The 15,871-nt window shown below is 35.1% G+C and overlaps 1 protein-coding gene across 1 annotated transcript; it reads left to right on the top strand.

Annotated features, from left to right (window-relative positions):
- Positions 1-263: 263 nt before the first annotated feature.
- GPATCH1 (G patch domain containing 1) lies at positions 264-14,762 on the top strand (the record flags this gene model as incomplete). Its single annotated transcript, XM_010088019.1, has 19 exons — positions 264-398; positions 688-773; positions 1,210-1,370; positions 1,724-1,821; positions 1,992-2,050; positions 2,393-2,638; positions 3,421-3,568; positions 4,313-4,392; positions 5,445-5,649; positions 6,819-7,106; positions 8,688-8,869; positions 9,141-9,268; positions 9,539-9,672; positions 10,014-10,183; positions 10,831-11,035; positions 12,131-12,241; positions 12,685-12,809; positions 13,333-13,478; positions 14,741-14,762. Coding segments are annotated over 19 exons (2,729 nt in total), but the record flags the coding sequence as incomplete, so codon positions are not given.
- Positions 14,763-15,871: the final 1,109 nt, after the last annotated feature.

Genomic DNA, 15,871 nt, shown 5'->3' with positions numbered 1-15,871 from the left:
TGTGGTTATACTAATGTGAACGTCCTACGCTTACATTTGTGAGACGGACTCGGCATTGTCCAAGGATTTATGTACAGCTATGACTCCTGAGTCCGTGCCTCTTATTTCCTAGAAATATTGTTAAAAAGGTACAAATGTTTATGTCAAAGTTTATAGTTTTTGTGTTTTGTTTCAGTTTTGGACTCCTCTGATGTGTTGTAATTTCTCAAGAGTCCGTTCTTTATACAGTGTTGTGACTTAGTTTCTGATTTATCTGATTGTAGGTGAACGACTTAAAAAGCCAGTTCCTCTTCAAGAACAGACTGTTAAAGATGCAAAGGGACGATACCAGCGTTTCCATGGAGCATTTACTGGTGGTTTCTCTGCTGGTTACTTCAACACTGTTGGCACAAAGGAAGGTTAGATATTTTTCTTTCTTCTGGGAAAGGTTAGTTGATTACCATAATTTAATGTAAGTGAAAACAAATCAACTGTCATTAAGTGTTTTGGTTTTTTTTCTGCTATTCATTATGCTGTAAATAGTTGAATCAGTATTGTTGAAGATATTTCCTCTTGAGTTTTTGGACTGCGGTTTGATAGGTGTTCCCTTGATCTATCCTTAAGATGTAAGGTTGAAGTGTTTGAATTGTTTTCAAAAATTATGTTGCAGTTGACAGTACCTTACTTACATATTTACGTTCTTTAAAGGATGGACTCCTTCAGCTTTTGTATCATCACGGCAGAAGAGAGCAGACAGAACCGTTCTTGGGCCAGAAGACTTCATGGATGAAGAGGTATATTTAGAAAGGAATACAAATCTCTTGGAAGTAGTTGCCATGACAGCAGGTTCTTCAGGCAACTAATTCTTCTAAAGAACTTAAATAGCGAAAAGGGAAGTAACTTTAAAATTACTTCTTTTATACGGTGTTATATTGCTAGGTCCTACATGATGTTTCATAGATTGAGTTGGGAAGCTTCTGTAATCTCAATATTTAAAAAAACCCAGAACTCAACCCTTTCCCTTTCCTTATCACAAAATACAAATGCTTTTGAAGCTGTTTAAAATATGACCATTTAAGTTATTGAAAAAGCAACTGTATAAACAGCTTGAAAAATTTAGCCAATAAGAAGGTTATATCCTGTTTTCTTTCCTTTGTCATTACAGTAAGTACACATTTGGGGGAAACATATTTTTAATCTAAATTTTTCCATTTTGTCTATATTTTCCAGGATCTTAGTGAATTTGGGATTGCACCAAAAGATATTACAACAACAGATGATTTTGCATCCAAAGCTAAAGACCGAATAAAAGAGAAAGCTAGACAGATTGCAGGAGCAGTTGCTGCCATTCCAGGAACCACTGCATTTGATGATTTAATAGGACCATCAAAGTAAGTAAATTTAAATAAAAGTTAATCAAACATTTCCTTATACTTAAATGTGTTGTATTGGTTAGAAAAGTAATATTTGAGCACACTAATCCATGCAAGAGACTGAAAGATCTGCAGTGTTACACTTTCAAAGTGGCCACCACTGGATTTTTTTCTGTATGTGCAGACTTGTACCAGGTAAAGATTTACAAACTGGGATGTAGTCTATATGCAAATGTTGATACATTCAGATTTGATTTTAAAGTGGGGTATAAAAACATAATTTCAAATGGTATGTATGTGTATTATTTCTCAAGAAATATTAAAAATGTGGTTTGAGGGTTGTTGGTTTTTTTCTTTTTTTTTTTCCTTAGAATAACAATTGGGGTTGAACTGTTACGAAAAATGGGATGGAAAGAAGGACAAGGAATTGGTCCACGAGTCAAAAGAAAGCCACACAGGCAGAAACCTGGTAAGCTCAGCAGAGTTCCTGAACTCATTAATAGAAAGTCAGCATTCATACACTGATTAGGAAGTTTATTTTAAAGCCTCCTTTTCTTTGGTCTGATTCTTCAATCTTAGAGAAATTTAATAAAGAACTTAATGAAGTAATTTAATACAGTGCTATTGTGTCTCTTACAGACCCTGCAGTGAAAGTATATGGTTGTGCGTTACCTCCTGGAATGTCTGAGGGTTCTGAGGTAAACAGGCAAAAGTTGTTTGTTGACCTATGTAAGAATGTGTGCTAACACACTTTAAAAAAAACAACACAACTTATTTGGTGTCTTTGAAGAGTATTTTAACGTGCAGTTGCAAGTTTTGTTAAAAGTATTAATGAATATTTATTATGCTTATTGTGAAGAAAGGTTTTAATGTAGCTGAATTTATTCTTTTGCTACCTAAGCAGGTGTAGTTCATACATATTTAATATATCATTTAGGAAATGTGAACTTGCATAGTCTCATGTTAACTAAATGTTGTAAAAGCTCAACATACAGAACTTTTAATCATATTTGCTGCTACATACTTTTATTTTGTCCAAGGATGAAGAGGATGAATACCAGCCAGAGAATGTGACATTTGCACCAAAAGATGTAATGCCTGTAGATTTGACTCCAAAAGAGAATGTGCACGGACTTGGCTATAAGGGTTTGGACCCCTCACAAGCTTTGTTTGGTGCATCTGGAAGAGAACACCTGAATCTTTTCCCAGGTGGTTCTGAAGACACAAGCAATTTACTTGGTGATCTGAGGCATAGTAAAGGGAGAAAACTAGGTATTACGGGTCAGGTAAGGACCTTTTTTAATGCATTTTATTATTAGTGCAGTAAAATCTAAATACATCTTGATTTTTTCTTCTCTGTAAGGTACCTGGTGACTGTGCAGTTATTGTAAAAAAAGTCTGGAGTGTGGTTTGAGAACGGGATTTTTTTGCTTTTTACTTAGTGTGACGATGTGGGCAAATCCATAAAATTCTTAAATGCCTTAACTTATTGTTAAAGAGAACTACAAAATACCTCACTCTGAATAGTTGGTTGGAGAAAATTCTTGTGTTTTGAGTACAGAAAGTTGATATTCAATATGGTTTTAGTTTACTTTTTTTTTTTTTTGGTCAACTTTACTTAACTAGAGAGGTTTTTTTCTCCTCCGTGGTATTTGTAATTCTTATGTAGAAGCACTGTCAATTTATATTTCTGGGAATTAAGTTTGTTTGATTTTCATGCTAACTTACATTTTTTCCTTTTGAGAACTTAACCTGCTCTTAGTCAGACTGCAAATTTTACCTTGTGAAATTAGACTGCTGTCATCCTGTACAGACCAAATTCACTGTCCCTCCCTGCTGAGGGAGTGGAATATGTTTGCTTCAGTGTTTTTGTTTTTGTTTTTTTTTTTTATGCTAGTTGATAGCACTTTTTGTGTGAAGCTGTACATTTTTCCCTGTGTATATATATGTTTACAGGACATGTAATATAATATAGATGGATAGATATACATGTAGGTGTATTCTAACATATGACTTAAAAGTGTTATTTTTATGCTTTTGAATTCTCATTATTTAAACTATATTTTAGGCTTTTGGTGTAGGAGCCTTAGAGGAGGAAGATGATGACATTTATGCAACTGAAACACTGTCAAAATATGATACAGTTCTAAAAGATGAGGAACCTGGAGATGGCTTGTATGGCTGGACAGCGCCTAAGCAGTATAAATCCCAAAAAAGTAAGACCTGTAGGTCTATCTAGAGAGCTAGTGTAGTTTGTATTTGGGGAAAAAAATGACTGTCGTCTCTTTTCCAAATATTTTAATTTTCAGTTGACTGGTATCTTCTAGCCCTGACATCTGAAACTTCACCTATTCTTCTGTCTACATTGAAGTGTCCAGATCTGGAAATAATTTCCAAAGTCCTTCACTAATCTCAATCAAGACTAAACCCCCAGATTATATTTTTAAGAGGACAATATGTGCTCCTTTATGAGATACAGCATTCAGTTCCACTGAAGGAAACAAATGATTGTGAATCATGGCTACAAAATAAGACCCAATACTTGCAAAGAGAATTTTTTTATATATATCTACTTGTGTATTTTCAAATAACATTTGTAAATTTTATCTTGATACCATTTTATTTTTAGTGCAACTTTTAAGTATGTGAAGAACTGTAGTGGTTATTCTAGAGTACCTGTTGATGTTAGTTGTACTCAGTAGCACTCATGACATCAGTTGCGCACAGTTGTGGTCCTGTTGCCACAGCATTAGCCATGTTCATCTTCAGCAATCTCTCTGGTAGTAGTTGTTTAGCTGTATCCAGATTCAGAAACCTTAAATTTAAATAAAAGGCATTGAAAACAAAGAACTACAATTATGCTCTGTAGAATATATTGCAAGATGGAAGATATTCAGAAAAAAATGTTTTTTGCCAAACATGTGTTTTAAATATTAACCAACTCTATGGTCATTTTGTAGGGTCTGAAAGCGAAGTTAAATATATAGGCAAAATCTTGGATGGTTTTTCCTTGTCATCAAAATCATCAGCTCCAAGCAAGGTAAGCAGATATTGATATTTTTGTATTAAAAATAACATCAGCGATTTGACGTGAGCTCTATGGACTTTCCTGTTGCTCAATGGTTTTTATGTTCTTAGCAATAAAGTTCTGGTCAGCGATAAATATTGCTGAATGAGCAAAATTGTTGCGTTGGAGGCTATTCAATACAAACCTAAAATTTATCAGACTCCTGGATGAGTTTAAACTTTGCCTCTTTACTGGCTTTGAACAAATGCCTTCCACGCTATCCACGGTTATTTGGCATAAAGTTGGACTAATCGTTTGATTTAACTTTGAAATTAAAAAAATGTACATCTTTTGCTTCTGTATCTTTCAGATGTAATATTTAATGTTCTATCAAAATTAGGCTCCATGCTTCATCCACTTCACTACTTTGGTGACTAGTTAATTTGTTAGCCCTGTTCACAGGTTTGCATTGTTCGTATATTTGCATAAATTAGAATGACAAACAGAATTCTGTGACATAGTCCTCTTTCTAATGAAGCAAAAGGAAAAACATTTGTGTCATATATAAAATTGCATCATATAGGAGGCATAGGGATAAACTTTGAAGTAACAGCTTGAACAAAGAACATGAGGGAAGAGGACTTTGAAAGACATTAAAATGCAGTAAGCACAGAAGTACTCAACAGTTTAATTGATTATATCATGTGACATCTGTTTTTAAAAATTAATTATTAAGCAATACCAAGATAATTTTCTCAAATATTGTATTAAATATAAATATTAAAATAATATGCATATTAAAACTCTTGTTAGTTTTACTGTGGCTTGATGTCCATGTTTTCCTATTTTTCATAATTGTTACATATTAACAATATAACAACTTGTTCCCGAAGTTTGTATTACAATGCCATTTGCTGACTGGGTCTAAAAGAATCAATAGCCTGTAGTATTTGTTTCTACTGCTGAAATGTAAATTGAGGTTTTTTTGGATTGAGGCTACTTTTTCTGAAACACATGTGTAAGTGTTAAATACAAAGTTGTATCTTTCTCTTAATGGATTTTTGTTTTGTCATCCCCCCACCAAGATTTATCCACCACCTGACCTGCCAAGAAGTTACAGACCAGTCCATTACTTTCGACCTGTGATAGCAGCTGGGAATGAAAACCAGCTTTTACAGAAAGCATTAGAGGAATCGACTGGAAAACTTGGGAGTGACACAACACAACAAAGCAGGCATGCTTTGAATGCATCTCAGAGGAGAGAACAACTAGGAGAGACTAGTCTAAAAGGTATTGATATATGTGACCAGACGTTTGCTTGTGTTTCACGTCCCCTGGTTGTTTACGTAACAGTAAAAATTTGGTCTAGCCTTGAATACTATTTTCTAATAGAAAAATATTAAATCAATTTGGATTAGCTGGTCATTTTGCAGTTGACATATCTGCCTGTATTTTCATTTGCTTAAATCTTTTAAAGAAGAAAAGTTTGTGTGGATGTGCTGGTTTTGGCTGGGATAGAGTTAATTTTCTTCATAGCAGGTAGTATGAGATTATGTTTTGGATTGTGCTGAGAAAAACATGGAAACATCCTGGGCTTAATGCAAAACTAAAACATCAGTGTGTTGTCAAACTTCCTATTTTATGCTAGTGTGCTGGTGCACATGAAGCTGGGAGGTAAATCCAATGGCCAGTGGAGTATTTCGTATCATCTGACATCATATTCAGTATATAGCTGAGAGGTAGCTGGGAAGCTGGCACTCTCTTCTGGGATCGCAGTTTCAGGACTGTCTCTGCTCTAAGATTGTTAGCTGGGAACAGGCAGGGCCTTGATCAGCGGGTGGTGAGCAGTTGTACTGTGTATCACTTGTTTGTATATTCTAGAATTATTATCATTATAATTTTAATTTTTTTTCCATTATTAAATTGTCCGTATCTCAACCCACAAGTCTCCTTACCTTTACCCCTGCAATTCTCTCCCCATCTCCCAGGGCAGAGGAGGGTGAGCAAGCTTCTGTGCGGTGTTTTTGGCTGCTGACTGGGTTTAAACCATGACAGTGGGATTGTGTTTTTTTGTCTTGGTTGGGATTTATTTGTGGCCTTATTGTGAACTTGGAATATGGTACACTGTGAGGTTTCTTTTTTCTGGTAAAAATCAGGCTCCACTGAAATGCAGGCAAATTCACTAAAAAAAGTAATTTGTAAATGTGTTTCACATTTGTATCTACAATAGTATTGTTTACAAAGTAATATGTAAATAGACGGTAAATAGCATAAAAGATGTAATAGTGGCTAATTTTTTATCTGCCATCTCCACCATTATACTGTTTATTGATGCTTAAGAACATTTTCTCTGAATGTATATGCATAGTGGTAGGCTTTTTTTCCTCCACTAAGGTGACAGAAATAGTTGTAGTAATTTTTCATTTAATTTATCTCGTACTGCTTTTTTTTGGTTTTAGGTCCGTCTCCTTCTGTTTTGGAATACCTGTCTGAGAAAGACAGAGAAAGACTCAAAGAAGTGAAGCAAGCAGCTGAACAACAAATGAAAGCAAAACTGTTGCCTCAGCAGTCACGAAATAGCAGATTCCAGCCAGCCTCTCCGGATGATGCTTCTCACAAATGGCGAATGTTGTTGGGAGGACAGATTGCAAATGCTGGTTCTAGTGACTTCAAACCATTCGCAAAAAATCCAGAAAAACAAAAAAGATACGAAAGTTTTGTGAAAAGTCTTAAACAAGGAGAAAAAGGTAACTGAAGAGATTAATCCTGACATTTTAATTTTGCTCTGAAAAAATATTTCTTGGTTCCTCCCCCCCCTCCTTTCCCTTTTTTTGTTCTGTTGCATTTTATGTTCAGTATTAGCTCTCTTCCTGAAATCCACAGCATTTCTCCCTCTACTTTTTAGGGCCAATAGTAAAATAAATTTTTACTGATATTTAATTGTGTTGACTTCAGGAAAACCACTCAGTAATTAAGTGTCAGCAAGACTTGATATTAGGGATTACTTTTCATACTTATCTGCTGTAGCAGAATTTAAGTTCTCCAGGATGTTTTACTTAATTGCCTGTATTTTTGGGTTTCCCGTCTTTCATTTGTCAAAGTAGACTTCAGCTTTGGCCAATACCATAAACTATGCATGGAACAAACATTTTCATTTAGTTTGTTTCTGTTGGAGTAGTAAAACTGACAGATCCTATAAAGGCTGAAGGATTATCAGGTCACGGTAGAACAGCAATTTTTTGCCTTTTCCCACACAAGACAGGAAAAATCAAAACAAACCCCGTACCCTGCACTTCCAGAGGAGATAAGGACACTAAAGTGAATGAAGTAGTTCAGATTTGTCAAAACTTGTATTACATTATGTCCTTTGGATACTCAAACTGCCACTGGCAGTTTTGTTTACAGAAATATTTGTGACTGCAAAATCACAGCATACATATGGAGCTCTTACTCAAAACCAAAAAAACCCAACCCCCTTCATGTCCTCTTTTCATACTGTATCAGGTGAAAAACCTAATTTTGTTGGTTTAGGATTTTTTTCAATAATACTTTTCGCTATATGAAAAAAGATTTCCTGGTCAGTAGCCTCTTCTGGTTACTGCATTGGGACAGACTACTTGAGCTTTGAACCCGTAGTTCCTCTGTTAAGGAGTGGGGTTTTCCTTGTGTAAATCTGAGTATCCTCGTATGACTAAGTGCCTCCTTAGTCATAGTAATGAAAATGTGGAAATATTTAAATAATTTGAATGATTAAAGAGTCTGTTTGTAAGAGTGTCTTTGCTTGGCTGGTGTTTTTTCCTGTTCCTTCTAGGAGAAAATTTGAACCTGTTGCTTTAAACAGGGTCTCTACATTTTACAAAAACCTCTGTCCAAATTCTGTGTTTATCAGTGGGCACTTTGTACACCAGGAAGCCCCTTGACGTTACCAAAGCCTGGCCAGGCTTACTCACTGGTTAACTTTTTTTTGTTCTGTGCTTTAGTTATTTGCTAGAGCTTTGGATTATACTATTTGTTTTAAACACCTCTTAAAATACTTAATCTAAGTATTTTGAATATTCCTTAGAGGGCAATGAGTAAGGAGTCAACACTACAAGTAAAATTGTTTAAAATATCTATCTTGCATTTGGCAAATGCTGTCATTCTTGCTACCCTGAAAAATTAAATCTGCTTATCAAGGAATAACACAGATGACATTAATAATATCCTTAAAGTAAATACTCATTAAATACTTGCAGGGAGGTTTGCTCATTATCTTATTTTTTGCTTGAAAAGTGTCAGATCTAAGTAAGCTGTAATCTCTGCTAAGCATTTCTCTCCTTATCTTATAGTAGATACATTGGAGGATTATTTAGACCCAAGTATGACGGAATGGGAGCGAGGAAGGGAACAAGAGGAGTTCTTCCGTGCAGCGATGTTCTACAAATCCTCAAGTTCAACACTGTCATCCAGGTTTACCCGGGCCAAATATGAAGATGATGTTGACAAAGTTGAAGTTCCTCGGGACCAAGAGGTATATGCTGTTTACAGTACATTGGAGCTGCAGCTGCTGCCTTAACCCTGACTTTCAAAATTATTTTTCTTTAAAACTTTTTTGTACATACAATGTCAATGTTTTGTTGCCGTTCTGTTTTGCCAGCTTTTGAAAACCACATACAAAGCAGCAATTTGTTAAACTACACTTAAATATTTATGTTTCTGTCCTGTTCTTAGCCCTACAACAGTAGTAGTCAATTTAGTAAGTTGTTACTTATTTAGCAGCTATAAATGTTTGACTTTTTCAGAATGATCTTGATGATAAGGAAGCTGCTGTGAAGATGAAAATGTTTGGCAAACTCACAAGAGACAAGTTTGAATGGCATCCTGAAAAGCTGTTGTGTAAAAGATTTAATGTTCCTGATCCATATCCTGAGTAAGATGATTGACACTGATATTTTAAACACTTTTTGAAAATTCAGAGTTCTTCATATGTTTGCAGAAAATCTGTCTTGATGTTTTCTTTTTGTGTCGATAGAGGTAATATAGAACAGCCTAATGTTTTTATTTGCCTCATTAGACATGGTGACCTCTGACAAAATAGTATGCATTTTAAGGACTACTCTAGCTGTTTCAGCTTGTTGTAGATTTGAGGCCTCTTCTGTGTTGAAAACAACTATCAACGAACATTTTTATTTCCCTCTAGTTCTTCCATTGTTGGGTTACCAAAAGTGAAACGAGACAAGTATTCTGTCTTTAATTTCTTAACTCTGCCTGAGCCCACCACATCTGTAACTCAAGCAACAAATGAAAAAATCCAACAGAATAACAGTCTCAACAGTAAGTTTCTTGTTACTTTATTCATTTAGATATACATGAGGTAATAGTATAGAAAATGCATATCTTTGTCATGGAGAACACCTGATTTTTTTTTTTTCCATTCAAAAAACCCCAAACAAACAAGGAAACTGAAAATAACTTCAGTGACATTAAAAACTGAAGTCAGTGATATTATGCTAATTTCTTCCATGTAGAAGACCTTTATAGGTCAGATATTCATTAGAAAGGTTTGAAAAATGGTGAACTGTACTGAAGAAGTAGAATAATTTAAAATCAGGTAGGCCATGAAATGCAGGATAATTTGGCATGCAGCTGATTTGAATGTTTGGGACTTTTTTTAGAACCAAAGAAACCTTCAAGATGGGATGTGTCTGATAAAGAGAAGGAGAAAAAAGATTCTATCAGTGAATTCATTAGTCTTGCTAGATCAAAAGCTGATGCTCAGCAGCAGCCACCAATGCCAGCAACAGAAGAATGTAGAACCGGGCCAAGTGAAACTCTTCCCACTGAGGTGCGTTTACAATGGTGTTTGAACTTAGAGAGGAATAGCTGTAAACCTTCACAACCCTGAAATAAGATTGGGTAATACATGAATTGATTTAATACAGATCGGTTTGCAGAAGAGCCAACTCAAGATAAGCAGAGACGTGAGATTATATTTTGAAGAATTTAGAGGTTATAACTCTGAGATGTAAAATGTTTACAGTATAAAAGGACAGCAAGTATGACTATACTTGAAGTAACAGCTTAAGAGAAAAGATAAATTCAGTCCCTTACGCCCACTTTGCCCACGGTCACAGGATGGATTTTTTTCTGCTTTGAATGGAGGAGGGTGCGTACTTCGGGTGAAAGGTGACATTTTGCTTAAATTTAGTAGTGTATGACTGAAGTTCAAATTAATTAATTAGAATTTATATCTTGGGATCTATTTTGAACTGTGTAGCACAAATTGCACTGCCCTTTACAGGACATTGTCTTAGTTTGGCAGCATTTCAGAGTTTTACTATTTTGGACTAGCAGTTCCTAAGACTGCATTTCACAGCTATTGTGATATTTGAGTGTTTTGTAAATACACATCAGCATGTTCAAAGTTTTTACTTACCAGAGAGGGATTGTGTTTCTTTAGTGTTTATGGTTTGTTCTGTTGCTGTTTTGCAGGTAGCTAATGAAGACAAGGATCAGGAAGAAGAAAGCAGACCATCCATGGACTTATTTAAGGCCATCTTTGTGAGTTCCTCAGATGAAAAATCATCTTCCTCTGAAGAAGAGAGTGATGAAGAACAGCAACCGACTGCTTCAGTAATAGATTCAGAAACCACCAATCAAGTTGATCTACCAGACAGTTCCTCATCTAATGTACCAGGTAGTATTTAATGGATATTCACTTTTCTAAATACCTTGTAAAAGCTTCATTAATGAATCAAATACTCCAGGACTGCTAGGACAGTGCTATGCTCTTGTGCAGATCATCTGGCATTGGTGGAGCTGGACATGTAGAAAATGTGAATAATACAGCACTGAATAAGGCCTTGCATGTTACACTGTTACTTACATTGCCATGCATCTTGCATAGATTTTACAAGCAATCTGCCCTACGGAATATGCTTGTTAAACTGTGAGGGGGGGAAAACCATCTAATGTTAGGGCATACTTCACTGAGAAATACAGGGAAACTTTTATAGCTATGCTAAATTATAAGATAGATTGATAAATCATGATTGTCTTCTGGTGGATCGTTGAAAATTCAGAAATAAATAACTTTGCATTTATTTGATAATTAAATTCACTCTCTAAATACTGAAATTCCAGTAAAGTAAAATGTTGAAATAGTTTTACTAAGACATACAAAAAGTTGCACTTATTTGTATTCTAATTATAAAAGTTACCAGAATACTTCCACAAGAGAGGGAGAAGACCAATCTTTTACTCTACGCCTTAGTAAAATTCAGTAAGTGAGCTGTAAAAAGTTCCCATATTTTCAATTAACAAAATTAAATTAACAAAATGTACAATATACTTAGCTTACAATGGAAATACTTCGTGCACTTACTGTTACAGTTGGTTGTGTTAATATCTAACTTTTAGTGTTTATTAGCTTTATACGTCTTGTGGAGTTTTCATTCTAAGTAATGGAAAAGTAGTACTGTGTTACTAAATTAAAGCAAACACATGCACTGATATTTATAGTGTAAAATGTTAGTTTTGATTAAAACCAAAACAAAAAAAACCAAACAAAAAATTCCCATAAAAACAAAAATCCAAACCACAACAGTATGTTGACATGTTTGAGAATGTCAGCTATCCAGTTGGCCAAAGCAGTCCACAGAGATACAGGATGCTGATCAGTTTGCTTGCTTAGAGGTTTTTAAACAGCCTCCTTTAGCTTTCTTCAGGACTTCTTGGAAAAAGTGTTACCTTGTTTTCTTTTCAAATAAAGAAGTTTTTGTTTTTTTCATAGAGAATACGGCTGCTACAACTGATCCTGGCACTGCTTTGTTGCCTGCTTCAAAGCAGGAACTGGATGCAACAGCAGAATTTGGACCAAAGTTGCCTCCAGCTTTTTCTTCTGGTAGGTTCTGCAGACTTATAGTGTGTAAATTCTGCACATTATTGTTGTATGTAAGATATACAATATTTCTCTTTTAAAAAAATATTTTTGAGTAGGTACTTCTGTGTTATGTCAAATAGCCATCAACAAATGATTTATTACCATGCTGTGTTGGCCTGTGTACCAGTTTTGTTGTAGCTCTATAGAGGCAATGGTAAAAAATTGTAGTGAAAGTACGGGACCAGCCTTGGAATTTATTTTCATAACAGATTGCAAGGAATTTAATTACAGTAGGAAGGTTACAGTTAAGAGTTTTAGACATTTCACTTCAATTTGAAAGCTTAGATTTTTTTTTTTCAACTTATCGTATTAGATTAAAAGTAATATAGAATTTAATAGTGAAATAACTGTTTTTTTGTCATAGTGTGGTTTTTTTTCATTTTCACATTTGCTTTGCACTTTAGGCCCTACTTGGCAACAAGAACCAGTGGTGCCAGCAAGTTTTCCTGGGCCTAGTAAGAAAGAAAAACATAAAAAGAACAGAGAGAAACACAAGACTAAGAGAGAACACAAACACAAAAAGGAAAAGGTATTTAATTTAAATAAGCAGTTTATTGATTCTTTGATCTGACAGTCAAAATTTTTTATTATTTATGCTAGGTTGTAGAGAATAGATATACTGGGGCTAGAACTTAAGCAACTGAGTTTCTTAGGGGTTTTGAAACCTGAACTTCAGAAAATTATGCAACTAGGGTGCTGCTTTTTCCATATACACAATGTGACTGTAGGCACAATATTGTAGGTAGTTTAATGTTACATGCTGAAGATGTTGGGCATAATCTGAGAACTGCATGTATAACTCATAGCTTGTATACAAATAATAATAATGAAATTCTGTTTTGTGCAGGGGATGAGCACTTGGGATGAAATTGGTGATTTTGGTATATAATTTTTAGCTCATTCAGAGTAGTGGAAGAGAGTAATTAAGTTTCAGTTCTGTTTCAGTTAAGCTTGGAGTCTATACTGAAATCAACTTTTTCCTGTTGTTGCCTTTCAGAAAGACCCAAGTCTTTCACAATGAAATAAGGGATTAATTTATCTTTCTTTTACAGAAAAAGAAACATAAGAAACAGAAAAGCAAAGGAAAGCACAAGAACAAAAAATCAGAAAAAGACAGCAGCTCAGACACTGAAGACAGCAGTGACAGCCTTAGTGATACAGATACCACAGGCTTGTCAGCCAAAGAGCTTTTGAGAAGGTAAACAGAAAGTTTACTTAAACACTTGCAAATTTTGCAGTGGATAACCAAAAACCTCAACTTGAGTTGTCATTCTAGTGAACCTATTTGCAGCAAATATGAATCAGTCAATTTCTGTGAATAAAACAAATAATATAATACTGATCAGTTTTTTTAATAGAGTGAGGAAAGATTACAAATGTTAGGCATCTTAAGCTAGAGGGTAATTACTTTTAGGATAGAAGCCTCTCAAGGTAAAGGGCACTAAATACACAACTCTGCTAGTTAATGGAGGTGATAGTTAAAGGTGACTGATACTTTTGGAAGGTATTTTGAATGGGAATTAAAAATTAAACAAGTGCAGGTGGTTATTCATATTTCCGTTACTTTGCCTACTTTACTTGAAGACATTGGAAGCAGCACTGTGCTTCAGAATGTTTTGAGTCTGCTTTGGTTTGTTGATAATTAGTGAAAGATCTGATTCAGATAGATTAATTGTGTGGCATTAATGTTTAAGATAATTCTGTGCTTGAGCAAGGAGCAGTGAAGCAAGCAGAACAATGCTTGAGTCACGTGTCTGCCGAATTTAGACTGTGCTGTTACATTTTTATAAACTAGAGACTTTAACATAGTGCCAACAGAAATGTGAAATTTGAAAAAGAACGATCTGCAATTTCATTGTGCTCAGACATCTGAAGTAAACTACAAACATAAGTAACTGTCTCTAATTCAGATCCTAGTCAACTTTAAGTGCATCCAATGTGGAACAGTCATTGCATTGGCTTCTGTTGACCATCTGATATTAACTGAAGGAGAGGTCTCAACATATTTTTTGAAATACCACATCCAACTGGCCTAATGGCAAAATGACTGGAGTCTAGGTATTTAGGGGAATGAACATGTACTAACAGAAAGGCTGGCGTTCCCCAGGACTCTGCCTTCCATTCCTTTGGAACTGAGCTGCAGTTATGTCTTGGTGTTTTCTTATTAAAAAAAAACCAAAAAAACCAACAAACCTACTTCTCCTTTGACTTCTAAATAGCTAACATATGTTTTAATGCATTTTGCACAAAATAGTTAGGTTTCTTTGTACAAGCAGTTACTTTAGAAATCTTCACATTTCCATGTCTGTCTTTACATCACCAAGAAAATATTTTTATCTCGCATAACTCTGATCTCTCTCATAAACTAAGGTTTAAGAAACTGCTCAAGTAATTAAATGTTCTTAATGTTGCATGTTACTATTCAGTCTGACCTCCTTCTTTTTTCTTTCCCCCTTTTAGATTAAAACAACTTCAGTATTGAAGAGGTAGCTTGCTTTCTTCAGTGCTGTGTGACTTTTGATCTCAGATTTTTGATCTCCTCCGTGATGGCAGATCAATCGTGTATACTTTGAAGCACTGTAGATATTGTATTCATATTGAATTTGTTTGGAAGTAAATGTGCATATGTTTATTTTGTGATGCTTCATATGTTCAAAATGTATGGATTATGCAATGTTGAAAAGAATCCTTTCAGGGCAGCATAATCTGAAATAGTGCAGGCTCTGTTTTAACTAACATGAAACAAGGTATTTTAATAAACAAGTATTAAAAATAATTTTTGTATTAGTCATTGCCTAGGACCTCTAAAATGCTGGAGAGGAAATTTCAGTCTGAATTAAGTTAGGAAGTTAAAAACTAAGGCAATGTAAAATGTATATTGTGTGCAAGTATTTTTAATGAGTCTAATGCAGAAGTTCACATTGCAGTTTTGCAGTATCTGGCTGTACTTGAGCTGTTTTTACATCTCCAAATTGTATATAGCATTTACCATCGCAGATCTAAACCAATAAACTGTCACTTTGACACAAATTATTAAGGCTAATGTACTAGTACATTAGTACTATAATTATAACCTGCCTTATTTTATGGGGTTGTAAACAGTTTTCATTGTACCACTTTTCCTTTCATGCAGTACATTAAAAAACAATTGTCATCTTGTAGAGTTATTTTTAATATAAAGCATGAACTGACACTGAACTGCTTGCTGAACGCCCAGCCTCTTATAGAACTGCTCTTTCCAGGTGCACCGGGAAACCAGAAGAATATTCCTGGTTCAAATTATGAATAAACACCTTAAACTGAAATTCACAGCTCTAGAGGCAGTTCTCTGCGCCCTGATTTCACGTAATTTTCAGTATCGGCAGCTTTGTGACACCTCTCGCTGTGAGGTGATACGCGAGTCTCGTGTTGACACGCAGATTGTGCGGTTTTAAATGTAAAGTCAGGAAGAAAACTGCAGTGACGGAAGGGAAAATAAGAAATTGGACTTTGAGTTGCCTCCGTTGGAGGAAAAAAATAAGCCCGACCCCCGCCTTGCACGGCCGTTGCCCGCAGTTCGTCCCCTGTGAGAGCTCCACGGGCGCTCCGCCG

This window comes from Pterocles gutturalis, unplaced genomic scaffold (genome assembly GCF_000699245.1).
Source record: "Pterocles gutturalis isolate BGI_N339 unplaced genomic scaffold, ASM69924v1 Scaffold48181, whole genome shotgun sequence".
Lineage (NCBI taxonomy): Eukaryota > Metazoa > Chordata > Aves > Pterocliformes > Pteroclidae > Pterocles > Pterocles gutturalis.
The sequence above is the reverse complement of the archived record's forward strand: the minus strand, read 5'-3'. Positions and strand labels throughout refer to the sequence as shown.